Below are 26,782 nucleotides of genomic sequence, written 5' to 3'. Positions count from 1 at the left end.
TCCATATCACCGGTATTTTTGTTGTTTTTTTTTTTTTATTATCATTATTAAGGGCAAGTTGTCGATATGTCCTCGAAATGCATGCCTCGGTTCTGTGATGAAACCAGTTGTGCGCAAGAACACCAGACAGCTCCGTGAAAAACCAGTAGTCATAAAGGAAATGGAAGAATTCTTGGATGCATATTATACCGATTTAAACAAGTAAGTTTCTTTAAATAAATTCAGCTACTAGAAGGTCGGTTTCTTTTATCTTCTCGGCTAGGATTTCATTTGATTTCTTGCTTCACTTTTCAAATTTTGAGTAGTGGCAACACAACAGTAGCACATTCTTTTGAACAAAAAACCATGGCTAGACTTTTAAATCTCTGATTCTTCTAGATTTTTTGCTACAAATGATGGCGATAAAGGGCCAGAACCTTTTTCATCAAGGCCTGATGGCTGACTGATTAGCCTCTATCGTGGCTGGAGTGTTACTTCCAGAGATAGGAAGGTTTCCATCAGTATATATATATATATATATTATTCCTTAATTGGAATTCATTTTTTGAGATGAGCATTATATATTAATTTTTATTTTTATTTCGGACTATTAGTCTCATCTTTATTAGTTGTTGTTTTTGGATCTTTTTTTATTGGTTCACAACGTTTCGGCCAACTTCCTCTGGCCTTCGTCATGTGGTAACCGCGACGGATAGGAACTTCGAATCTCCTAACTGCATTCTCTGTCAAGTTGTTGTCGTCTCACCACATTTTGACCAATTAACCTCTGGCACGCTTTAGGTGGGATTGAAACCGCTATCTTCAGACAATGCTCATCTGGAACCGTAGAGATTCAACGTCTCTATCAACTGCGCCACGGGCCCCAAAGGGCGATCAAGGTTGGATTCTTTGATCTTATAAATCCACGTTTATTTATTATCTGATCTTCCATAGTCGGGTCCGTACCGATTGGTATATATATATATATATATATATTATTCCTTAATTGGAATTCATTTTTTGAGATGAGCATTATATATTAATTTTTATTTTTATGGCGGAGTTGATAGAGACGTTGAATCTCTACGGTTCCAGATGAGCATTGTCTGAAGATAGGAAGGTTTCCATCAGTGTTTACCTCTTCCCGTCTGGTGCATAAAAAAAGGTGAGGGACTCTTTTTATCCTGAGTGCCGACCTGCCAGTATATAGTTTTGTTCTTATATATATTTTATATGTTCCTCATTATATGCAGTTTTCTATTTATATTTTTATTAGAAGCTCTCTTCTCTGGTCTATTTTTCTATAGCTAGGTAATTATCAAACACATATAATTTATCTTGATATTCAAGATGCAGTTGTTTGCATAATTCCCAATGATTCTGTCTATTGCTTTATTCTTTTTGAGCTACTTTGCACCATTCACTAATGTGGTTTATTGTTTCGTTTCTTGATCCACATAGTCTGCTTTTGCTGTTTTCTTGTGTCCTGTCAATATTTGCTTTGATATAGTTGGTTATAATTGCGTTATCTTGTGCGGTTGTTATTAGAGATTCAGTTACTCTCTTTAAGAAATGCCAACCCGGGTACAAGTTTACTCATACATATGGTTCATTCTTTCATATGTATTAGTAAATTTGTTCTCGAGTGGGCATTTTCTTATTATATTGTTAAAGGGCATCATGGCTATGATGAACAGTAATGGTGATAGGGAATCTTCTTAGAAGATACCGCTTTGTATTATTATTATTATTATTATTATTATTATTATTCATTCACTAAGAATTTTCACACAGGCTATCAGCAAAGAATTCTCTTTGAGAACAACTTGTGGTATTCCTTGGAGTCTAAGTGACATCAAATATCCTCAGATTTCCAGTACTCTCCACCTCTTTCAATACTATTAAATTAAATTGCGTTATTGAAACAACCATTTACCATTGATTTCTTGCTGATAACAGTAATTGGGTTTTACCGGAATTTGAGTGGTAATAAGCCTCACCAAGGTCCCAGTCCTCTTCGCACTCATCCAATGGAGGCCTGGTTAGTGCTTTTTCTCCTCAATCTTTCCATCCGTTGATTCTTCGACTATTTGATGCGGTGCCAGTGTGCTGACGCTAGTTTGTTTGTTTTTTTTTAGGGGGGGGGATAGACACTTTTCACTTTAGTGTACCAGTTCTCTTGTTTGCACCTTTTTGTTTTTACTTTTATTGCAGTTTCTATATACCTGGTTAGAATTTGTCGCTCATGTGAACTAGTTTATGCCCTCAAGGGATTTCCTTAAGATTTCAATTGTTTTCAACATTACTGTTCGCTGCATGATCTCAGTTTTCCCATCGATTTCAATTTCTCTTAGTCTTTTTTCCAAGATTTTTGGGACTGTTCCTAGTGCTCCTACAATTATTGGTATTATATTGGTTTTCTTCCGGTTCCATATTCCTTCAAGTTTTCTGGCAAGTTTCACATATTTGTTTCGTTTTTCTGTCTCTTTGATCTTCACCCTATGGACTACTGGAACGGCAAAATCTACAATTAGGCAGTTTCTTTCCTGTTTGTTAATTATTATAACATCCGGTGTCTTTGTTTGCACGGGTTTACCTGTTTGTATCTCCATATCCCAAAGGATTTTGTGGTTTTCGTTTTTCTGTACTGTCTCTCGCTTGTGTTTAAAACATTTTTCTTAATAGCAAGTTTGAAGTGTAGTCGTCTGCAGAGTTCTCAGTGCACTTCCATCCCATGTAGTCGTGTTTGTTGTTCTATTACTTTTGGACTAGTTTGATGCATTCGCTTATGATGTGATTCTCACAGAGTTAACATTTATTGTTTCCTTATGTTTTATCTATTTTAGCTTTAATGTAATTGGTTCTAATTGCGTTGTTCTGTGCAACTGTCAGTAGGAATTCTGTTTCTCTGTTCATGTGTCCTTTTCTTAGCCACATCCAGGTACTTTCATGGTTCTCTTCTTTTCCTATTCTAGTAAATCGACCGTGGAGCACTTTCTCTTCTCACTTTTCTTTTCTTGTCTTTTTGTTTCTGATTTCACCGTTTCCTGTATTGTTGTTCTTGGTGTTGTTTCTTGCTGCGATAATCAATATTTCTTTGTTCTAGCATGTACTTTTCCAAGTCTCTTTTTGTGCCTTGTACACAGTCTTCTACATTTATTGGCCCCCGTCCTCCTTCGCTCCTTTTCACATAGTCGTTTATTATTATTATTGGCTCACAAGGAGCTTTCACACAGGTCATCAAAGATCTCTCCTTGAAAACAACCTGTGGTGTTCCTTGGAAGCTGAGTGATAAGTCTCCCCAGGTTTCCAGTACTCTCCACCTCTATCGATAACATTTGCAAATAAATTTACATTATCGCAACAGCTGCTTGCCATTGATTTCTCGTTGGCAGCAGTTGTTGGTCTTCACTGGAATTTGAGTGGCAATAAGCCTCTCCAAGGTCCCAGTTCTCTTTGCACTTATCTGGCGAAAGTCTGGTCAGTTCCTTGGTCTTTCTTTCCTCCTTGACTCTACTTGGCTATTTGGTCTCACTCTTTTTTTTTAGGGGGGGGGCAGTGATGTGGTAATGGGGGGATGGGTTGGGGTTAGAGAACTTAGATATGCGGCTTCAATGTTCTTGGTTCCATGTAGCACTTCATGGTTTGCCTCTGCAGCAGTTTGTCTGGCCCACGCTTGTTGCTCCTGTGTCTTAGTCTCCACATTCAAGGGTTTTTCTTAATATCTCAGCTTATTATTATTATTATTATTATTATTATTATTATTATTATTATCCAATTGACATTTTTTGTTGTTTTTCAGAAAAGGAAGCCCCGAGCATATGAAAATGGTCACTACTTACACAGAGTCTATTCAATTGACAGGCTTGTATGACATCACCACAGATATGTTGACCTTTGGAGCGAAAACAGCTTGGAGAAACGCCTCTCGGTGTGTCGGTAGGATACAGTGGTTTAATTTAAAGGTAAAGAATATTTGACAAACAATCATTGTAGAGGGTTCCAAGTGTTAAATATCCGGGCCATGTATACTCAGAAATCATTTTGACAAATCATCATCATCATCATCATCATCACCCCCACCACCACCACCACCATCATCACCATTATCAGCAGCAGTAGCAACAGCAACAGCAGTAGTTTAACGTCCGTTTTACATGCTGGCATATGTTGGACAGCTTTTAGAAATCGACTTAAAGACAAACTTATCTTGGACTAGGCACGGCCAAAACGGAAAAAGGGAGTAACTATTTTTTGATGGAGTCTCTCTTTAAAAATTTACCAAAAATCAAGTAATTATCCAATCAATACGAAAGTTTCACCGATTATTAAGGGAAGAATGAACCTTATAATCATCTACTTTTTTTCATAATCGATATATATATATATATATATATATATATATATATATATATATGATTATTATTTGCTATAATAATTATTAAATGCCTACAGACACTCGTGTTTCATCCTTTCGGGCATCATCAGTGTCATGATTAACGTCAGTCGAGATATTCGAACCCCAGCAATAGAAGTGATGTCTGGCTTCATTAGCAAGGACCTGAACCATTCGGCTACCATTAACCGCGAGAGATACAGTTGAAATTTAAACATTTATTCTTATTAAATGCTTTTAACGTCAGTCAGAGTGATCTAACCATTATATGAGGATCTGCGCATGTGAGCTAAGTTGACCGACTTTGTTACAACTGAAAGTGCTCAATGATAAAAAAACAAGTTTCTTAAAGGGGCTGACATTAGTATTTACAATAATAATTATTAAATATCTACATACACTGGTGTTTCATCCTTTAGGGAATCATCAATGCAGGATGTCATGATTAACACCAGTCGAGAGATTTGAACCTCTGCAACAGAAGTTATATATATATATATATATATATATATATATAATTATTTTTTTTACTATAATAATTAAATACCTACAGACACTAGTGTTTCATCCTTTCGTTGGGGGATATATATATATATATTTGTAGTTATCGAGATTCAGTACTGTTTCGTTGTATCACAACGCATCAGTGCTGCTAGACTAGCACCTCTCCCAACCCAAGGATTTAACCTAGAACCATCGCATTGACAGTCGGCAGTTCTACCCATCGACCTACGGGAACGATGCCCGCAAATAACCTCGACAAATGTCTATTTTAAACAAACATTCGTCCATGATATTTATAGTGCTCGAACCACTTATTTACAAAACAAACAGCGAGCCTCGCATTTTTCAGCCAATCAAGTAGCTGGTGAGATTATTTATGATAGTGCTCTACCCAAAGAGGGGGGCTTAAAATATATTAGTGGAGGGACGATTCAAGAATATTTTCCGATTCCGATACAATTACCGATTCTGTTCTAAATTCCCGATTCCGATACGAGTACTGATTCCGATTTTTTTTTAATTTTCTCAATATTCACTTAGAGACGTAGTGCTTGAAAAAAAATTACTGTAAAACCCTGTATAATGTCCGTATTTACTTTTGCAAAATGTAAAATGTGGACTAGGATAGGTGGTGGGGGCATATATTACATAAATAAATCTCTCTAAATATATTTCTCAAATGTTTTCTTTGTAATTGATTGAAAGTTGCGAAAAACAAAGATTTATATTTCTTTTAATACAAAGCTGGTTTGCAAGGTTCATTCTTAATGTTATTTGATTTTTTTTTTTTCATAATTGAAAATAGTCGACGATTTGTATGCACAATTGGAGGACGGCGTAAAAGAGAACAGTTTACAAAATCTTTCTTTCCCTATTAAAATAATTTCCTAGAAAACCATTCTTTACATAGGAATTTCAGGGGAGGGGAGCAAACTATTCTGAGATTTCTCTCTATCGAAAAATGTTCATATTTCTTATCCTATTATTAAATTATTAAATTTGATCGGTTATTAGAATTATTTGGTTTACTGTAAAAAGTAAAAACATAATCCAGAAATACTACTACTAGTACAATACTACTACTACTACTACTACTAATAATAATAATAATAATAATAATAATAGCAGCAGCAGCAGTAGCAGCAAATGTGTAGATTAATTTCTTTAGTTACCATTAGCCCACCCAAAAAAATTAGATTCTACTTTTTTTAGGCGATTACGGTAACATTTTTTAGGTGATTACTTTGGAAACTTTGAACCTATAATCGCGACTTGTTTTCTTTTTTCGCCACATATAAGATTTTGTTGCGAAAGGAATAAAGTTCTCATTAGAACTCTGCAACCCATGTTAATCCACCAGAAAATAAAAATGTGATTCTTCATTTTTCAGGCGATTACGTGTAAACGGCCTGAAAACAATAAAGAAAGAAAACAAGTCAGTTTTGCATATAAGGTTAATAGAAAATGATCACCCTTTCGGACCAGGCAACGTTTTGAGGATGTAGTCAGTTTTGTTTGTTTTAAAATTTTAGTCATGTTAATATTCCTGATCCAAATTTAGTATAAACTATGCTATTACAAATAGTCATACAAAACCCGCCTTTTTTCGTAGTACTAACGCTAAGTTTGGGCGGTAATGCGAAAATGCAATGATTGCGCGTAGTTTTATGACATAGTAGGTCAGACTTAAGATTAGTGGTAAAAAATTTGGTTAACTGCCCTAAAATTTAGAATGGCCTGAAAAAAGGGGGTCATTTTACGCTAAATCTATATGGGCAACTCGAATTTAAGAAAACTCGTACCCGGAAAACTCGTACTCGGAAAAGTCGTCCATTTTTGCTAAGTAGGAAAACTGGTTCATTATTGAATAAATATTGATTGAAAACGCATTTTATAACCGTTACTGAAGGAGATATTGTTTTTTAAAACCGAATACAAATTCCATATTTTTAAAAAGAATATTTTTACTTGCTTACTGTTGTTTTAAAAAAATCAAATTAATTTTTCTAAGTGTTCGTGTTCTACCTAGCTTTGTAAGTTTTTAATGGTTTAACTTATTTTAAAGGGTTTATGTAGTTAAAAAACAAACAAACAAGTAATGTCAACTGTTACTTTTGAGAGGATCATGTGTTAGGAGTTTTGATAATCGCTCAAAAATAGAAAATTAAAGAAAATACTGAGGTAGATATAGTTTTAAAACGACCCCCCCCAAAAAAAAAAGAAAAAAAACAAGCTACCAGAAGTGGATACGGTTGATTATGTAACGAAACCGAACGGAAGACACGAAAAACGAAACCATATATTTTTTTAAAAATTACTTTAGTTTTTAACTCTTCTTGTGTGTTGTTGCAAAGAAAAAAAAAGTACACAAAACCTCAACTCACTGCAGCACTGCAGCAGCGCCGTCCGTCGATCGGTCGATCAGTCGGTCGGTCGGTCGGGACATTCCGTAGACTCATTTTCACATTTATCCCATCTGCTCCAGTGGCCTGTTTTTATAAAAGACAGAGTCCTTCAAATTTGCATATTTGCATGTACGTGAGAGCACACGAGATTCTGCGAGACGGCATTGTTATATAAGGGCGCAGGCGCCATCTTGGACCCTTTTCAGCATCATGACGCCGTTTCCTTTTTTTCTGACCTTTTTCTCGTGCAGTGCATTACTTTATCAGCGATTTCTCTCCTTTCTGTCCTTTTCCTTTTATTTCTATTACCGTCGTTTTTTTTTTTTTTTTTTTTTTTTTTTTTTTCTACACGACGCTTTTTTTTTTTCCTGCTTTTTCTTACTGTTATTTTTAACAGTTTTGTGGACAATTTTCTTAACAGTTTTTTAACGGTCCGGCTATGGCCGTTTCTGCGAGCCAGACGCCTATTGTCATTGACACGATGGAATCGGAAAACGTCACACCTTCTACGCCAAACATCTGGACTAAACCCCCAAAAGTTGACATCAATGTTAAAGACTTCATTGAAAAGGCAAAACAATGCCTGGAACTCGTCACCGATGCAGGATTGATTATTAACTTACCAAGGTTGGAGGAAATCAAAAAAAAAAAAAGTGCCTTACTGCCTTACACTATTTGTAGTGGACCAAAAGATGAAAAAGTCATAAGAGCAACCTCAGACATCGTCATCAATCTTTTGGCTTCAGCAGGATTCAGACCCTTACGCGTTATAAAGTGTAAGGGTTATAATACCTGGAGTGTACTTTTCAATTCATCAGAAGAATGCTTAACCATCTCACAAAAAGAAATAATCACGCAGCAATACATTCTAAGAACTGAGTATATGGGGAAACATCAGACTACGGTTTCCGTTTTTCATGTTCCGCACCACATCGAAGAAGAACACCTCGGCACCTTCTTCCTAAAATTCGGTGAAATGGTTACCGTGCATGGTATATGGTCCTTCGACAGCCTCCTCGATAAGGAAAATTTTGTAAACATTCCTTACTCCCTTGAGGTAGGAGAAGAAAAATTACCCATAATAGTAGCTGGCAGGAGACCAACTTGCTGGAATTGCAGTGAGATTGGACACCTTACGTCCGAGTGCCCTCCACCAAACCCCAAAAGACTTATCGGACAACACTTGGGAACCACATCAACAAGCGTTCTTAAGCCTCCTACCGTCGAAACGACCACAAACCCAGAAAAAATCCTCAGAGGAGAACCCTGGCAGATCGCCCCTGGGAAAAAAAAAACCTGGACGCCTGAGCCTCGATCGGATGAAGGAACAGGCAATGCTCAAGAACGACCCTGGAAAGGAAAAATACGTCGAAATTGTCAACCTAAAAAAGAAATTGGACTCTCAACGGCCATCACCCAAACCCCCATGTAAACCCCCTATAACCAACCCTATCATCCAGTCTCCTACAAAGCCAAAAACTCTCTCCCCTTTCAAAATGCCTCTTCCAGTCCCTCACAAACAGCCAAAGCTAACAAAAAAACACAAACCCTCTCGAGCTATATCGACCGGTTCTTAGTTAGGCAAGTCGACGTAGGAGTATTGGATTGTCCAAGTTTCCACAATATAGTTTACTCGGATCACAGACTTGTTCATGTATGGGTAAACTTAGATAGACCCAAGCCTAGATTAGCCGGTTACTGGAAGCTCAACACGTCGTTGTTCGATGTGAAGGGCTTCCGTGACGGGCTATTACTAACCCTACAGCGGGAATTGACGGGGGCAATTATTGGGAATAAGTGGTGGGTAAAAAATTAAGGAAGCCATTATGTCCTTTGCTGCCAACTTTAGCAAAAGACTCAACCTAGATTCTCGGGCAGCTAAAGCGATACTAGAGTCTAGATTAGATCGGGCGGTGGAGGAGGGGGATAGTGCTAGCGTTAATATAATTAAGGCTCAGCTTGCCTCCCTCACTGAAAAGGAGCACCAAGCTTTAGTGATTAGGGCTAGGTTAAAAAGAATGCCCCAGGAAGCAACAAACATGGCCACTGAACTGCGTGCAGAGGAGCTTAGGCAAGCGGCTGATAGGCACATCGCTCGTGTCACATTGGGTGTACCGTGACCACAAACCAGGGTGTGCTGGAGGCGTTTAGATCTCATTTCTAGGAGCTTTTTTCCATGGAACCCGGTCTGTCATTAGAACAGTTCGACACCTATTTGGCTGACTTTTCTCGTCTTTCGACGACCGAAGCGGCTTGGTGCGAAGGTGGCATAACGGAGGAAGAAGTCATTGAAGCCTTAAAGCAGGTTGGCCTTAACAAGTCACCGGGGATCGATGGTCTGCCCTAGGAAGTGTATTTGAGGTTGTCACACATCTTTGTCCCTTTGCTGACGGTTTTATTTAACTCATGGTTTAGGAACTGCTCAGTCCCCAAGTACTTTACCATGGGTGTGATAAAGCTTGTTCGTAAAAGCAAAGATGGTGGGGATGGGTTAGGAAATTTCCGGCCCTTAACGATGCTTAACGCATAGTTAAAGATTTTGGCCAAGATCCTCACAAATCGTCTACAGCATGTCCTGGCCCATCTTATTAGCCCCAAGCAAACGTGTGCCGTGAAGGGCAGGACAATTCAGGATAACTTGCACACAATACGCCTGATGATAGAAAAAGTCGACACTGAGGCCGCGCTGATCAATTTAGATCAGTCCAAAGCCTTCGATAGGGTTGACCATCGGTACTTGGGGCTGTTTGGTCGGCAGCCAGTTTTGGCCCGCAATTTCGCTCGTGGGTTAATCTTCTCTATGCTAACCCCGTGGTGATGGTAGAAGTGAATGGGAAGAAGTAAAGACCCTTCAGTTTGTCATGTTCACTTCGTCAAGGGTGCCCGTTATCACCCATGCTATATGTGCTTGCGATCAAGCCATTTTTGCGCAGGCTAAGGGTGAATCCGGTCCTACACGGAATCGCTTTGCCAGGTGTGGATGCCCAGGTAAAGTACTCTGCCTATGCCGACAACGTAACTGTGCTTGTAACGAGCAGTGCTGAGATTAGTGTCATCAGTGTAGAGATTTATGAAACGGTAATAGGGGCCAAAATTAACTGCGACAAGTCTTCGGGTTTGCGCATCGGTGCTTGGAGGGGTATGCCCCTCCAGGGGCCCTTTAGTTGGAGCGACGGGCCTTGTAAGATACTCAACGTCTGGTTTGGTACTGACATCCAGCTGTAGAAAAATTGGTCGAAGGTTCTGAAAGCAGTTCGGTCCGCAGCTGAGCTGTGGATCAGTAGAAACCTTTCGTTAAAGGGGAGAGCGGAGGTGTGTAATACCCACATGTATCCAATCTTTATTTATCGTCTATCAGTGCTTCTAATCCCGTCAGATACACTGCTATATTTGCAGAGGGCTCTTTTCAACTTTTTATGGCTTGGAAGGGCCCCTATGGTCTGTCATGATGTCTGCTATCTACATACTTCTGAAGGCGATCTAGGTATGCCAAACGTGGAGATTCAGCTCCACACACTACTGCTCTACTACCTAGATCGAATCGAATGTACACACAAGATAGGGAAAACGGTGGCCTCTGGATGGAGGACACAAAGAAAGCCTTTCCGGCTTTGAGAGGGGTGCTCAACTCCGAGGGGGAGGCACACAGGTTGCCCCGAGGTGAATGCTCCTTCTACCGTGAGTGCCGGCGCACGCTGAAGTTCTTCTTAAGAGTTAAGGAAAGCCTCTCCAACGCTCTGCTGTTGTCCCGAAAGACATTATATCGAGTTTAAGTGAGGGGATATGTAAAGGATGTTATCGGTGATGGGCTTCCTTTGACGAAGGGGCAGCTCCGTTCAATCTGGCCTTGGGCGCCTGGGTGGGGATGCCTCACTAACGAGGAGGCATCCTTGACCTGGCTGGTAATTTGGGATGCTCTCTGGGTCGGTAAGAGACTTCACTCAGCTGGCTTGGCGGATTCACCTATTTGTAAACGGTGCGGTGATGAGGTTGAGACTTTATGTCACGCCTTCGTATATTGTCGCGTCATGGTGCCGCTGATTGAGTTTGTTACAGGTCTCATGGTTTGCATGCTGAACATATCGTCATTAACTTTGGTTCCTATCAATGTCTGTAGCAATTGGGCTCTGACAATGGATAGGCTTAGAAAAGAATTGTGTTTGACCTTGCTAGCAGTGATGAGAGGTATTATCTGGAACACACGCATGAGAGTGGTCTACGGATCTGAGGACTTCACTCCCATCGACCTTATGCGACTCTTCCGTTATCATTTGAAGTGTCATATCAAGGCTGAGAGAGTTAGACTCTCTTCGTCAGACTTTGTTGAAAGGTGGGTGTCAGTTGCACATGTGTGTTGGGTGAGAGAAGCAAGTCTTGACTGGTTCTTGGATGTTCCTTAGGAAAAAGAATTTTGGGAAGCAGAAACGAACATTAGCTCTGACTCATTTTTAGTCTAGAGTAGGTCACGATTTAGGCAAGAGTAGGGGCATTTTTTAGGCTTCTGTGTTCATAACCTAACTAGTATGTGATAGCGATCATTAGGCCCCGTTTTAAGTTTGTCCCACTTTTTTTTCTTTTTTTTTTTTAAGCCCCATTCCCCTCCCCAATTAGGTAACAGATCGCTTGATTCGCCAGAGATGCGGATTCCCTTTCGAAGGTTTCGTAAGCGGTGTTTAAAATAAAGCGTTCGGACCCGCATCACCCTTTCGACTGGCGAATCGGCGCATCTGCCACAGTTTAGCAAGGGGGGGGGGGTCTTTTGTTACTAACATTGTAAATATTTCATCTTTATTTTGTACATAAAATTTTTACTTCACCAAACCCCCCTTTTCTTATGGGTTTTAATTAGGTTATCATGGTCTGATGTTCTTATGGTGACTGATGAAGAATTTATACACTGATGGATGTATAGTATGAATGTGGTATTGTGGTGAAAGTAGAGTGAAAGTAGGAACTAGTTAGGTTAGATTAGTTAGCTTTAGACAGTAAAGACCGTCCTTTCCTCTCCCCCCCCCCCATGTTCAGCCTCGTGCCAAATTTTTCTATTTTTTACTTTTGTAAAATTTCGAAAATAAATTACTTCAGCATCATGACGCTGCGTCGGCAAAGCGCACACTGAGACTGTTTAAGAGGTAAGCCTACGTTCCCACAATTCTATTACCGAACAAAAGAAAAGAAAACACTTCTGGTATTATCAAATAATAAAATAAATATTTTATTTAAAAAATTAGGTACTCATACAGAGAGTGATTCATGCTGAAATCATAACGTTATTATTTAAAAAGCCATTCTTAACATGGGGAGGGGAGGGTGTTTTGTACCTATTCTGTACTTTAACCTTACAATTGAATAAAAAAAACACATCATAAAACTTTGATTAAACGTGGAAATACGATTTAAAAAATAGCGCATTAGCACCAAAAATTAATTTAGTTTTAACAGTTTTTGTGCTCACAAACAACAAAATGCATTTCTGCAGTATGCGGACGGGGACGATCTTTTCTTGATGTGTAAACTGTCGCCAGGTGGCGCTTCTCAGTCAAAAAACATTTAAATTATTAATTTGTTGTTGACCCTTCAAAGTTACTTTAATTCAAAAAAAATGTTTCATTTAAATTATTTATTTGTTCGAAAAAAAAGAAGCTATTTTACTTGATAAAAATCCAATGTTGCTTTCATTACAAAATTGTTTTACTAAAATTATATTTTTTTACGCAGACTTCTAAATAAATATTTTTACAATTATATATTGATACATTTTTATACAATAAATGTTTTTAGTTTTCAAATATTTTTCTGTTCGGAAAAAAAATAATCTAGCTTATTACTTATTTGTCGCGTTATTTGACCAAGAAGAAATTGGAGTTATCGCCCCCTAACAATAACCACCGTCTGCATACTGTAGAAGTGCCCCCCAAATGACTATTAAATAAAAGAAAATCTCATATGATTAAATAATACAAGAAGTGTTTTCAGTTCTTATGTATTTTTGGTACTGTGCTATATTTAAATAGTTTTTTTCAGGTTAAAGTCAAGTTTTACGATATCTTTTTTTATTAAATTGTAAGGTGGAAGCACAGAATAGTTACAAAACACCCTCCCTTCCCCATGCTAAGAATGGCTTTCGAAATAATAACGTTATTATTTCAGCCCGATACCAAAAATACATAAGTACAATGTTTTCTTTTTTGTTTCATAATAACACAAGAATTGTTTAAACTAAATTGATTCTTCTGAATAAAACATTTTCTTTCTTTGATGATACATAAGGTTTATTTATTTTCATTTTTGTTCCGTAATAACACAAAAAGTTTTAAAACTAAAGTATCTTTTTGAATAAATATATGGTTTCGTTTTCCGTGTTTTTGGCTCCGTTACTCTGTGATTAAGTTTAGTTTTTTAAACAAGAGTAAGCAAGTAAAAATACCTTTCTTTTTTTTTTTTTTTAGTATTCTGAGGTGCGTAGTCCCCTTTAAAAACAATATCTTCTTTACGAACGGTCGTAAAATGTTTTCAATCGATATTTATTCAATAATAGACCTAACAAAAATGGACGACTTTTCCGGGTACCAGTTTTTTTAGGTATGAGTTTTCCGGGTACGAGGTTTCTGGGCATGAGTTTTCCAGGGACGAGTTTCCCGGGCACCTTGGCGATACCGGCTTCCGGTATTGAAATTAGAAACTGACATTAAGCAGTGTTTATCGAAAACAGTTCCTCGTCAGTTTTGTATTTTTAGAGATCGTTTTTTATTTTTTATTTATTTACTTTTTTAAATATATTTTATTCGTTTAGTATGTTAAAAGTGTTATTACAAACAAAATGTATGCAGTTTTACTTCAAAAAATATTTCGGCTATATTTTATTCTGATGCTATATAATTTACAATAATGAATTCCTATTTTGCTTTCTTATTAAGTGATGTTTAATATTCATATGTTTAGACCTTTGGTGAATTACTGTGTTCTGCCCTAAGACTATGGTGGCTTGATTATCACAATTAATCACTACGGGAATTTCAGTTAATTCTGGTTTTAAAAAAGTTTTTAGAATAGTTTAGGTATAGAGCTTTTAGGTATAGCGCTTCCTGTGTCGAATGTGAAAACGTTATCAATTCCGGTTCACAGGTAGAGAGATACAATTCGCTGCTTTTTAGATTCCCATGAAATAATAGGTCCCTCTTTTGATAGTCGAAAGCAATATCCAGTTATACTTTTTCGATCTTCATCGTTTTCCCAATCTGAATCTGAAACCCCTCTAATTTTTGAAGATTGTTAATTTTCTAAATACTAAATGCATTCATTAGCTCCTTTTAAATAACGAAAGACTTGTTTAGCTCTGTTTAAATCCTTCATTGTTGGTCTTGATAATTTTTGTGATAGTTTTGTTACTGTGTAACATATGTCAGATCTCGTAGCAGTCATTAAATATATAAGACTTCCTATTATCTCTCAGTATATTTTATCATCAATTATTTCAGATTCTGTGTCTGTATTTTTATTGATATCATTTTCGACTGGTGTAGTGCGTTTCTTGCATTCTTGCATTCCAAACTTTAATACGATTTTATCAATGTACCTCGATTGATTCATTTTAATAATTCCTTTTTCATGAGTAAATTGTATGCCCAGAAACCATGATATCTGACCAACATCGATCACTTTGAATTTTTTATTTAATCTGTTCTTAACTTCGGTTTACATTATGTCACAATTTGATGCGATTAAAATTTCATCGACCCATAAAACTAAAATCAGTAGTTTATTGTCTTTGATTTTTGGATATACAAATAGGGATCTGATGGACATTGTTTTAATTTTTGTTCAATCATATGATCATAAAATGCTTTATTTCAAATTCTTCCGCTTTGTCTCAGACCGTACAGTGATTTGTTAAGCCTTCACACGCAATTGTTACTTTTCACTGGAGGGGCAATATAAATTTCAGTCTATCAGGGCATTTACATAAGCATTTTTTACGTCCATTTGATGAATGTTAAGGTTATATTACGATGCGATTTGCAATGAAATTCTGATTGTGATTGACGTTGAAAATTATCTTATGCCGTAAATCTGAGAATATCCCTTAGCAACATCTCGTTTCGTACTGTTCAACTCCTGACATTGTAGTCTTTCTTTAAAGACCCACCGAGAAGAAATTACATGTTTATCCTTTGGGAGAGGCACTACCGAATATATATTATTTTCTGTTAAAGCATCTATTTCACTTTTCGTTGCTATTCTCCATTGTTGACAATGATCTGGATTAATTGTTTCGTTAAATCTTTTTGGCGTATTATCCATGGAATAGCAATAGTCAACCAAATTGTCGACCACAAAAAATTCGGGTTATCGTCTACTTCTTTTTGGGGGTAATCTTCTGATTAATTTTTTACTTAAACATCAGCATCAACGCTGTCATCATTATTAATACTCTTGTCCTCGTCAGCGGCGACTATATTGTCGTCATTTGTTTTATGTATTTGGGAAAATATTAATTCATCCTCTTCATATGATAGATTTTCTTTTTTGAAATTAAACATGTCTGAGAATTTTACACATCGGATTCTTTTTATTTTATTTTTGTCTGCAAAAATACGAAGTAGGCTAGGCTGTTTTTGTCGTACCCAAAGAATATACCTCGACCTGTTTTGATACTTAATTCGCTTTTTAATTAGATTTTTCTTAACATCCAGCATTTTTCCAAGCCTTCTGTCCGCATTAAATAGCTGAAGAACTTAAACTGTTTGACGTGAATGGTATTGAGTAGTGATCTGCTGCACTCTGCTTTACTCATGACTTTATTTGTCTTCCTTTTTGTCCATGAGATTCGTAGAATTCTCTTTAAAAACTACATCTCCGCTACTTCCAAACGACTTTCAGCCGCCTTCTGAATTCTGATATTCGCAAACGTAAAGGAGAATTGGCCATATGCGAAGCAAGTTGAACCAAATACATGCGTTCTGTTTAAATTTAGCTTTCTACCACAGAAAACTTCATATGGGGTTCTGGATAGTCTTTTGTTAAAGGACTGGTTGCGTATATATGCAGCAGTCATCAGTGCATACGTCCAGAGGTTTTGAAGAGTTTTGATTCAATGAGTAGACATCTTACCATTTCAAAAAGTGCCCGCCATGATCTTCCAGCAGTTTCGTTTTTGGTGAGGTGAATTAGAGGCCGATTTTTCATGTTTGATACGATGGTTAATTAATAAAAGATCAAAGTTTTTATCAGTGAATTCTGTACCATTATCAGAGCGGATACCCTACTGTACCGTAGGGGAGCATGTCAGCTAGTATTTTGTAGCTGCTAGCAAGGTATCAGATTTGTTCTTTAATAAATAGACCATTATTAAAAACCGGAATAATCGTCTATAAAATTTACGGCATACCTGAAGTTTTATTTGCCCAACGGTTCTACGGGACCGTTCAAGTCACAATATACCAGCGATAGGATTTTCGTGGATTTCTTGTCTGCCATCTCATTTGGTACTTTGCCTTTTTACCTTGTGTACAAACGTCGCAATTTGTCAAGTTTTTAGAAGTTGTTATTTTCATTCCGTCAACCACATTTAGCAACTTTTTGATATTTGGAATATAGCAGTACCCAAGAATTTTATTCCATATTTGTAAATCATGACAGGCGGTTTTTCCATTCGGGTGCATCAGTTTTGATTTATTGGGGCTAAAGTTTATATTTGCATCTTGTTCCGTGGTGGCTGCACAGAAAATATATTTTCTTTAAATTTTGGAATTAGAAAAGCGTTTTCCAAAATATAGAAACAAAGTTCACCTTTGTTATTCCTTAGCGAGATTTTAGCATCGTTTGTCTTCAAAACGATATCGTTTACTCGACTGCTAGCTCTACAAAGTGACTCTAAGGGTTAAAGTTGAGATCAAAATTGATAAAATCCGATTTCTTAGTAATTACATGTGTCACTGCCCTACAATTGACAAGAAAGTTGTTACTGTTTGTTGAAGTGTCAAACGTATGTAAAAATAAAAATATATGTTCACTAATGAACTCTCCACATTTTTAATGGAGTCCCTTTGAAATTTTTGTATTTACATTGGAAACTCTTGTTATTGGGTCCCATACAACTATAGCAAATGACGTTCGTCCTTTTTCTTAGGTTTTTATTCAAGGTAAAGTTATAATCTTGGTGCTTTTAAGTGGGCATTTTTAAATTTTATATTTGTAGATTCGTTTTTTCTGTGATCATTTTCTTAGTTTCCTCGTAATTCCTAAATGCTACCTTGAATTGATTAAAAGTCATGGGTTTTTCTTTTTGAGTTATCACGGTGGTAAACGGCTTAAAATCACTCGGTAACACTTTAAAGACCATGGAGATTGCAGCTAATAACTTCGCCAGAAATATTTTATTAATTTGCTGTTGTTTCGGCCCTTATAATATAATCTGTAATCGTCTCGGTTTCCGTACGTTTTGAAGATGTCAGTTCCGTATATAAATAGATAATTTGGGGTTTTCTTTCCAATAAATAATGCCCTCTTAATATGTGCAATGCCTTATAGTCATCGCCCAAGGCTTCTCTGCATTACCAGTGATAAACTTCTGTCATCTAAACACTGTATTAATTCCGCAAAGACAGTTGCATTCTTTTCATTAAACTCAGGGTCGTTTTTATTTTCAGGCTGTGCCTCAATTACCTTGTATAACTTTTGGATTCGTAAATATCCTAAACATTTCACTTACCACAATTCAAATTTTGATTTTGATCCATCGAAGTAAAGTATTCCACCGAGCCCATCACCTCTTCAATGGAAAGCCATGTTTAATTAAGAGTTTCCGATGGGTAGCTGGAAATGAAGAATTTTCAGTAGTTAGCTGTGCTGTACAGGTTCTGGACTTTATAATTTTGCAGTCAAAGAGCAAAAAATCCTTCTCGTGTTGATACGAAAAATGATGTGCTGGAACACTAAAAGATTCAGAATTTTTATGGAGTGATTTTGGTTTCTGATTGGTTAATAGCAGAACGTGGCTCAGTTTGATTCATCAGTTCCTATTGTCAGTATCTATAAATAGAATGTTCGAATTTTAAGTGATCATGCCTTCATTTATCAAAAATATTGCAACCGATATATAGTCGTGTTTACAGTGACCTTGTTAAGACTTTGTCAGTGAACTTTGTTCGCTTTCTTCGTCTGCTCTTTTTTCCGGCGATTTTTCTTAACATCCAGCATTTTTCCAAGCTTTCTGTCCGCATTAAATAGCTGAAGAACTGAAACTGTTTGACGTGGATGGTATTGAATAGTGATCTACTGTACTCTGCTTTACGCATGACTTCTCCGTTTGTCTTTCTTTTTGTCCATGAGATTCGTAGAATTCTCTTTAAAAACTATATATCCGCTGCTTCCAAACGACTTTCAGACGCCTTCTAAATTTTGATATTCGCAACCGTAAAGGAGAATTGGCCATATGTACGTCATACACACATACATACATGCATACATACATTTCTTTGACAATTTTATTTCATCATGAACTCGTGGTCCAGACAAGGTACACAATAATAGCGGAACATTAATTGATTTGTGTAGATCATTTTATATTTTTATATAATCTATATATCCGACTTCCTGTCGTTGAATACTCTGTCTTACTGTCAAGTGTGAACGCCTGCCGAAATGGCATTTATTTTCTTCCTACTGTCGGTGGCCTGGAGGAAAGATGCGGGCATACGAAGTTAACAGTGGCTTTGTGACTGGATTTGAAGTTCTCGGCCAGCAGTAATTATCAATTCTTTCACCGATGGTTGCATAAGCATAAACCACTAAAGTTTGTAGGTATAAAAAGTATTCATATTAATTATTAAAAAAATATTATACTTATAGATATATACATATTAATGCAATTGTTCTACTTTCCATAATATAAAACACTTTTGTCTTCAACAGATATTTTATCGATTTTTGCATAGACATCAACTTCCGAGTGTTGAGTGTTCTAAGTTCACAACCTTTTACAATTAATCTCAAAAAGTTATTATTTTTCAGCTTTTTGACAAAAGACATGTAAGGACAGCGAAAGAAATGTTTGATGCCCTATGTGAACACATTGCTTATGCGAATAACAATGGAAACCTCAGGTATGTCATGATGTTGCACACGCTTTTTCTTAATTCGGTTATACCTACTAGTATTGCTATAAAATGAATTTGCCCACTAAAATTCCTACACCTCATAGTATTCAAACGTTTAAAAATATCATTTTAAAAATATCATTTTAATGCAGAAAATAAACCTTGGAATTTTCATTTTAATACTGTTTCTTGTACCTTAGCATACCTTACGAATTTAAATGGAGAATCATCAAAATACTATATTCTACCTAAAAACTAAAAAAAAAAACGCACAGATATAGTTTGGAAACACTGAAGTTTCTGACAGAGTTTTTAAGTCCCAATACGCCATTTTTCTCCAAAAGGTGGATATATCTGAATTTAATTCAGCGAGTCAACGAAAATTATTTGGCGTTCGTGTCGGTTGTAAATGAATGATGAAATTAGATAAAAAGTACTTGCGAAATTTAAAAGCGAAACCACTTTACAGAAACTTGCAAATGATTGCATTAGGGTTATAAGCATGAGAGCGATTCTAAAAATATAGAGAATTTGGGTGTAGAATATGTCAGAAAAGTAAAGTATAAATCCCAAAATTACTCCTTGAAAAAGAGAAAAAAAGAATATGTCAACCATATTTTCAGTATAAATTTAAAAATTACTCCCCTATAAAAAAGAGAGAAGAAAATGGCTAGCCACTTTTCAAAACGACGAACAATACAAAAACAGAAGAAATTACCTTAGAGGTCATGTTACCGATGTGGAGGATTTACATTGGGAAAAAAAATTTATCGTTTCCAAAGTAAAACTTGTCAAAATTGCGACAAGCGTGGCCATAAAGTTTTACATCGTAGAAGCAAAATAAAAGTTAAAAATAGAATTAAACATACAAAATTCAACAAAAAATCAGACGAAAATTTACGCAAGTATGCAATAGTAAAAAATATTTGTTAAAACATTGAAATTAGAGATCTTTCAATTATAAATTTGTATACGTGGAAGAGACTTAACAACCTGACATTGCAGAAAACACAAAAAGCAGCTCGTAGTGCGACTGGCAATAAATTTAATTTTATTGACGAATTATTTTTACCCGTAAACTTGAATGGTACTATGAAGAAAATAAAAGCATTCGTACGAAAATAATTCTAAGATTTTATTTGGGATAGACCGGGTGAACAGTTTGAACCTTTGAGATTTATCTGGCAACACTTTCGACCAGAGAATATGTAAGTTAAAGAAAGTCCAAGAAACGAAAACGTACCATATGAAATCGTTTCGAATGCAAGCTATGAAAAACAACTAAATACTTATCAAACGAAGTGCATACAGCAAATCAAGGAAGGCATTGAAAAGAATGAGACGTATTATTCTAAACGACGACGAGAAATAACGCAGTTTCGACGAGACTACGAAGTTGGTTCAACTATACCAGCTTCTAACACTTCAGTTTCTTTGTTTTAACCGAACTTGCGAAATGAAATTCAGAAACTGATGAATGATATTACTAAAGAAATGCAAACCTTAAATCAAATTATAAAAGATTGCCGAAATAGTGCATCATACAAATTTCGAGATATACTCACAAACGCTACCAAAACAGGTTAAAAATATCATCCAGACGAAACTAGCGACACATTACATATAGAGAAAAGCCGGTCGACGCCATTTTTGAAACATTTGACCTATTTCAACAAACACTACAACAGCGACGGTTTGACAGAAATAAAAAATATCACCGACCCACTGACTATAGGGACTGACCCATACACAAAAATATGAACTCACAAGAATGGTGAGCTACGACTCTAGGACACCTCTCATAGTACGCCATATTGACATTAAGTACTACAAACCTCGTTTTCTATGTATTCTGTCTTGTAAATACGAATACGTTTTCAAACCATATTCTTGTGCGGGTTTTTTTTTTTTGTAACATTTCCGGGCCACAACATTACATTAATCTTTATTCAAAAAAATACTACTACAAACATTGTCATATATATATATATACTTCTTTTATTGATGAATTCTTATTTCTTTTCAGATCTGCAATTACGGTTTTCCCAGTTCGAAGTGATGGCAAACATGACTTTCGCGTTTGGAGCCTTCAACTGATTGCCTACGCTGGCTATAGACAAGCAGATGGTTCCATCGTCGGAGACCCAGCCAATGAAGAACTTACCATGGTTCGTATAGTTCACAAGAAAAAGGAGAAAATGTTATTTATATTATTAAAATTAAGGCTACTTTATTTGCAAATAAAAAATAAATAGATTAATAATCTATTCATTTTTTTTATTTACAAATAAAATAGCCTTAGTTTTAGTCTTAATAATTACTGATAATAATAAAGAAAAAATAACCGCGTATATAAATTTAATTTTCATGGGCAAAAAAGAAATGTAATTACTGCCGTAATTCTATGATTTTGATTGAATATTAGTGCGAACATTGGTGAAGCATAATTTTTATTGTCATTTTGGACGGAGGGTGTACACTAGTATATAAGAGCGACAGATGCGAGTAAGGCCTTACTATTCAGCCTTTTTCCCCCCTCTTTTGATGACTTGTTCTAAAAGTCTGTAGAATGCTTTGTCACTTGCATCTTTGTTGTCACTCTTAAATCGACGAACCCATCTCATAACTGTGCTAATATCAACTGCATCGGCTTCGTAAACGTTAAAAAAACACCGATGAATGTTGATTGGTTCAATTTTTTCTGTATTGAGGAATTCAATAATACGCCTCTGCTTCTGACGCACGTCCATGATAGGGATTGCTTTCTTAGGGTCTCACAAAGTCAATATCTGTAACAGAGAGACGAAACTTTCCGGTCATGAATGAATAAGTTCAGTCATCATAACAATGCAATTTGTAATCCTCTATGATCATTTCGGGCAAAATAAAACATAGAAGACATTACATTTTAACGTCCCTTGTGTGTATATATATATATATATATATATATATATATATATATATATATATATATATATATATATATATATACGCAAGGGACGTTAAAATGTAATGTCTTCTATGTTTTATTTTATAAACATAGAAGACATTACATTTTAACGTCCCTTGTGTGTATATATATATATATATATATATATATATATATATATATATATATATATATATATATATATACACACAAGGGACGTTAAAATGTAATGTCTTCTATGTTTTATTTTATATATATATATATGTATGTATATATATATATATATATATATATATATATATACATACATATATATATATATATATATATATATATATATATAGAGAGAGAGAGAGAGAGAGAGAGAGAGAGAGAGAGAAATAAAAAGGAATTTCATCTAGCGGAAGTCTCGAAATAAAGACGAAACGTTGATGAACACATAACTCGGTTTTTCCTTTTTATTTCTCTATTTTGTCGGAATACTATTTCCATTATTCTCACCATATATATATATATATATATATATATATATATATATATATATATATATATATATATATGGTGTGCATTCAAAAAGTTTCAAGATTTTTTTGGCATGGGCACTTTTATTGATAGTACACACATGAAACTCTATTCTCTCTTCGAAGTAATCACCTCCCGGCCGCAATGAACTTGTTGTATCATTCTAACATGTTCTGGAAGGCCCATGGTAGTTTTCTTGTGTGCCCGTGTCAATGACCCCTCGCAACAGCCTCTTTCACCTCCACAATTGTCTCATAACAACAAACTCTAAGATTTTCCTTGCGCTTAGGGAATAACCAAAAGTCACAGAGAGCAAAGTCTGGACCATAGGGAAGGTGGTGAACTGTCTTGGTGTACATCTTGGTCAAATAATCTATGAGAAGGATAGTTATGAACATTCGCGCAAATCTTCCACATCTTTAGCTCCTTACGAATAATTTTGCATACAGTTCCCACACACGCATCAAACTGTGCACTTATTATCTCTATAGACACACGATTATCTTTATCCATAAAATTCTTTATTTGGCCAATCAACTTTTGTGTTCTGACTTCCTTACCCCTCCCATACCTTTCATCATCTTTTACAGACTCCCTACCTTCCTTGAATTTCTTATGCCACTTAAAAACTGATGTTCGATTCATGCAAGATGGTCCAAAAGCAGTCTGAAGCATTCCATACATTTCTGTGGCATTTGTTTTCAAGTTTAAAACAGAATGTTATTGCATATCGTTCTTCTAAAGTGTTCTCACGTCCAGATTGCACTTTTGAAATTCACCAGCTGTGACAATGAGGCTTTAGTAGGGTGCATTCCAATTCCTGCATGTAGCTGTTTATTGAACCTGAAATCGTAAAAATTAGTCAGTCACTTCATAATATGTATAGCAATAACATACTGAATTTTCAAGAGTGTACGACAATTTTAAATAGCTTGACAAAAAGATTTCGAAACTTATGTAAGGCACCTCGTATATATAAAAGTGAGAATATGTGTGTGAGGACACTTCTCAACCTATATACTCAACGATTTTTTTATCTACAGACTTGAAATTTGGTGTATAGGGTATTCAGACACGTAGAAAACTATTTAATCGGTTTTCATCAGGGGAAAAAACGGCTGATAAAAGGTAAAAGTTGAAAATTTGGTACTTCGGAGTCATCGGATTTTTATCTGTTTGTCAACTGTTTCACGACTGCGCATGTGCGAATTGTTCACATCATGTTAAGAATAAGTAGGCCTGAAAACACTTTTTAAAGATCGTGTTAAGCTAGCCTAATGTTTATCGTAATTGACTAACTGTCTTTAGGCTTTGGTTTCGATCTCAGCTCGAGTATTTTTTTTTTTTTTTTACTAGCAAGAAGTGAACTGTTTAGAAAAAGATATAATACTCGCATGCATATGTCTTATTTTCTTTCCTTTTTTTTTACTTTGTTTTTTTCTGAAGGAAATTAACCGTACGTACCGGGCAACACCGGGTATATCTTCTAGTATATATATATATATATATATATATATATATATATATATATATATATATATATATATATATATATATATATATATATTCCACAACGGCTAAGTAGTTGTCACAAATCGTCGCTATCTGAACATTTTATGACCTCCTATAAGCAAAGTCTATCTGTTCAGGAGCTTTTCTTTTCTGTCCTCTGCATCTCTTTCTCTCTCTCTCTCTCTCTCTCTCTCTCTCTCTCTCTCTCTATATATATATATATATATATATATATATATATATATATATATATATATATATATATATATATATATATACATATGTGTATGCATATACATGTATATATGTAATTTTATGTGTATGTAAATGTATATATAGGCACACCGACTTTTCATGACTTACTTAGAGGTTGAAAAACGGTCAACTATGCCAGCTAAGTTACCGACCACCTCAAAACTTAAATGAATTCCCCTCATTCGCGTTACCTTCTTCTGCACACACATCCCGTACATTACACTGAGGAAAACCTAAATTATGGTCGAAAATCTGTTATTTAAAAAAAGGGGGTTTTAAAAGATATTTTGTATTCTGATACGTCACCAAATAAAATGTTAGTAGAAAACAAGATATAACCACATACACTTTTCGTATTAATATAATACATATAACACCAAAAGATGGCGGAGTGAGGAAGCATGGCTTTGGAAGTCTTTTTACACAAAAATAGGATGTTCAGCATGTTAAAAATATACCTTTTGTTGTATAAATCTAATGGAAAAACATCTGAAGAAGTTGGTGGGGACAGGATATTTTTATGGACACATGAATCGTAAAATTGCCTTCCCACTAACGAAACAGCTGTAATGGAAAAAATCCAGGAAACAAACGAAGGTTATAAAAAAAAGAAACCGTGAGTCTTTAAATTTTCAACAAAATTTATATATATATATAAATATATATATATATATATATATATAATTTTAAAATATATATATATATATATATATATAAGTGAAATTGTCTATCTGTATGTGTGTGTACATTTCCCTACCAAATTACTCTGTTAATTTTCAGTTTACAGACTCGACATTTGACATAAGGTGTATTGAGATTTGGGAAAATCTTTTTAATTAGTTTTCGGCCAGAAATTTGGCTGTCAAGAGGACAAAGTTCAACCATTTGACCTTTGAAAACTCTACCAAACTCCTGCGCAAATTTTGAGTCTAAACACTTTAAATTTTATATGTAGGTTACCTAGACATGAATCGAACTTGTTAATATATATATATATATATATATATATATATATATATATATATATATATATATATACACATAAAAGCCAGGCTGAACTGCTAGTGTATATATATATATATATATATATATATATATATATATATATATAACGCAACAAGTATATGAATAGACATAATTGGTATTTCTACACTTAATTTTAAAATAACATGTTCGTCAGTCTGTCAAACTTAAATTTGAAATTGTATTTTCGTTGGTGTGTCATGCTTAACTTTGAAATAAGATGTTAATCGCGTATAATAACTGGTGCTATTGTAAGAAAATAAAATCTAGTTTCTTGTCCAATTCACTTAAGGGCTACATTTTCTTTTCTAGGTCTGTGAAAGATTGGGATGGAAAGGGAAAGGCACGCGCTTTGACATTTTACCTCTCGTTCTTCAAGCAAATGGAGCAGAACCAGAAGTCTTCGAACTTCCGAAAGAACTCATCATAGAAGTGAATTTAACGCATCCACGGTAAGAAAATAAAAGCCTTTCTTTATCGACAAAGTTTTTGAACTCAGCTTCATCTTGTTGTTTATTACGCATGTATCAGGATTATTCCTAACGAAAGTTTTCTATTTAATACTAGCAGGACACGTTAACCGGCGTTGCCCGGAGGAAACATGATCCCACTCGTAAAAAAAAATTAAACTACGGTTTGTGTTTGTGACCACTTCCGTCCCTAGCCAATTGTGGTCGTGGCAGCCGCGGCCGAAATATAAAAAAGTAAGTAAGGAAATACGTAAATGCGAAAGTGGTGCCAATGTAAAAATGTACCCCCACCCCAAGAAAGTACAAATACATTTTTAAAAAAGCAAAATACAAAGTTAACGTGTGTGCAGTCTAGCAAAATTGGTAGAGCACAACTTTATGTAGCCAATATAATTTATGTTAAAACTAAGTTAATCGGGGAATATTATAAAAGAAAAGGAAATGGTCCAACGAAGAAAAAGTAAAGAAAAGCGAAAGTAATATAACATTCGGTAAGGGTCGAAAATAGTTTCCAATCCTAATATTGCTACTCGTATTTTTTTATCAGGGTGCTTGATTTGGGGGGGGGATATATGCATATTTCCGCCATCGAGAAAAATCATTAGCATTAACATTAGGGTTTTGATGGCGCTGAAAACGAAAATAACGTTTACAATAACGAGGAAATGTTACTTTTTAAAAAGGGGATC

At 35.5% G+C, this 26,782-nt stretch overlaps 1 protein-coding gene across 2 annotated transcripts in view; it reads left to right on the top strand.

Moving 5' to 3' along the window:
* The window catches only part of LOC145255695 (nitric oxide synthase, inducible-like), a 203,244-nt gene that overhangs the window by 34,185 nt on the left and 142,277 nt on the right, over positions 1-26,782 (top strand). For both annotated transcript variants that reach the window (XM_080114269.1, XM_080114268.1), the window contains exons 3-7: positions 53-201; positions 3,782-3,944; positions 19,297-19,388; positions 21,409-21,550; positions 25,936-26,075. In XM_080114269.1, the coding sequence (XP_079970395.1) occupies positions 53-201; positions 3,782-3,944; positions 19,297-19,388; positions 21,409-21,550; positions 25,936-26,075 (686 nt within the window). The remainder of the gene's footprint in view (positions 1-52; positions 202-3,781; positions 3,945-19,296; positions 19,389-21,408; positions 21,551-25,935; positions 26,076-26,782) is intronic.

This window comes from Euprymna scolopes, chromosome 31 (assembly GCF_053919585.1).
Source record: "Euprymna scolopes isolate OS-2025 chromosome 31, ASM5391958v1, whole genome shotgun sequence".
NCBI classification, from domain to species: domain Eukaryota; kingdom Metazoa; phylum Mollusca; class Cephalopoda; order Sepiida; family Sepiolidae; genus Euprymna; species Euprymna scolopes.
This window is presented reverse-complemented; position numbering and strand designations above follow the sequence as displayed.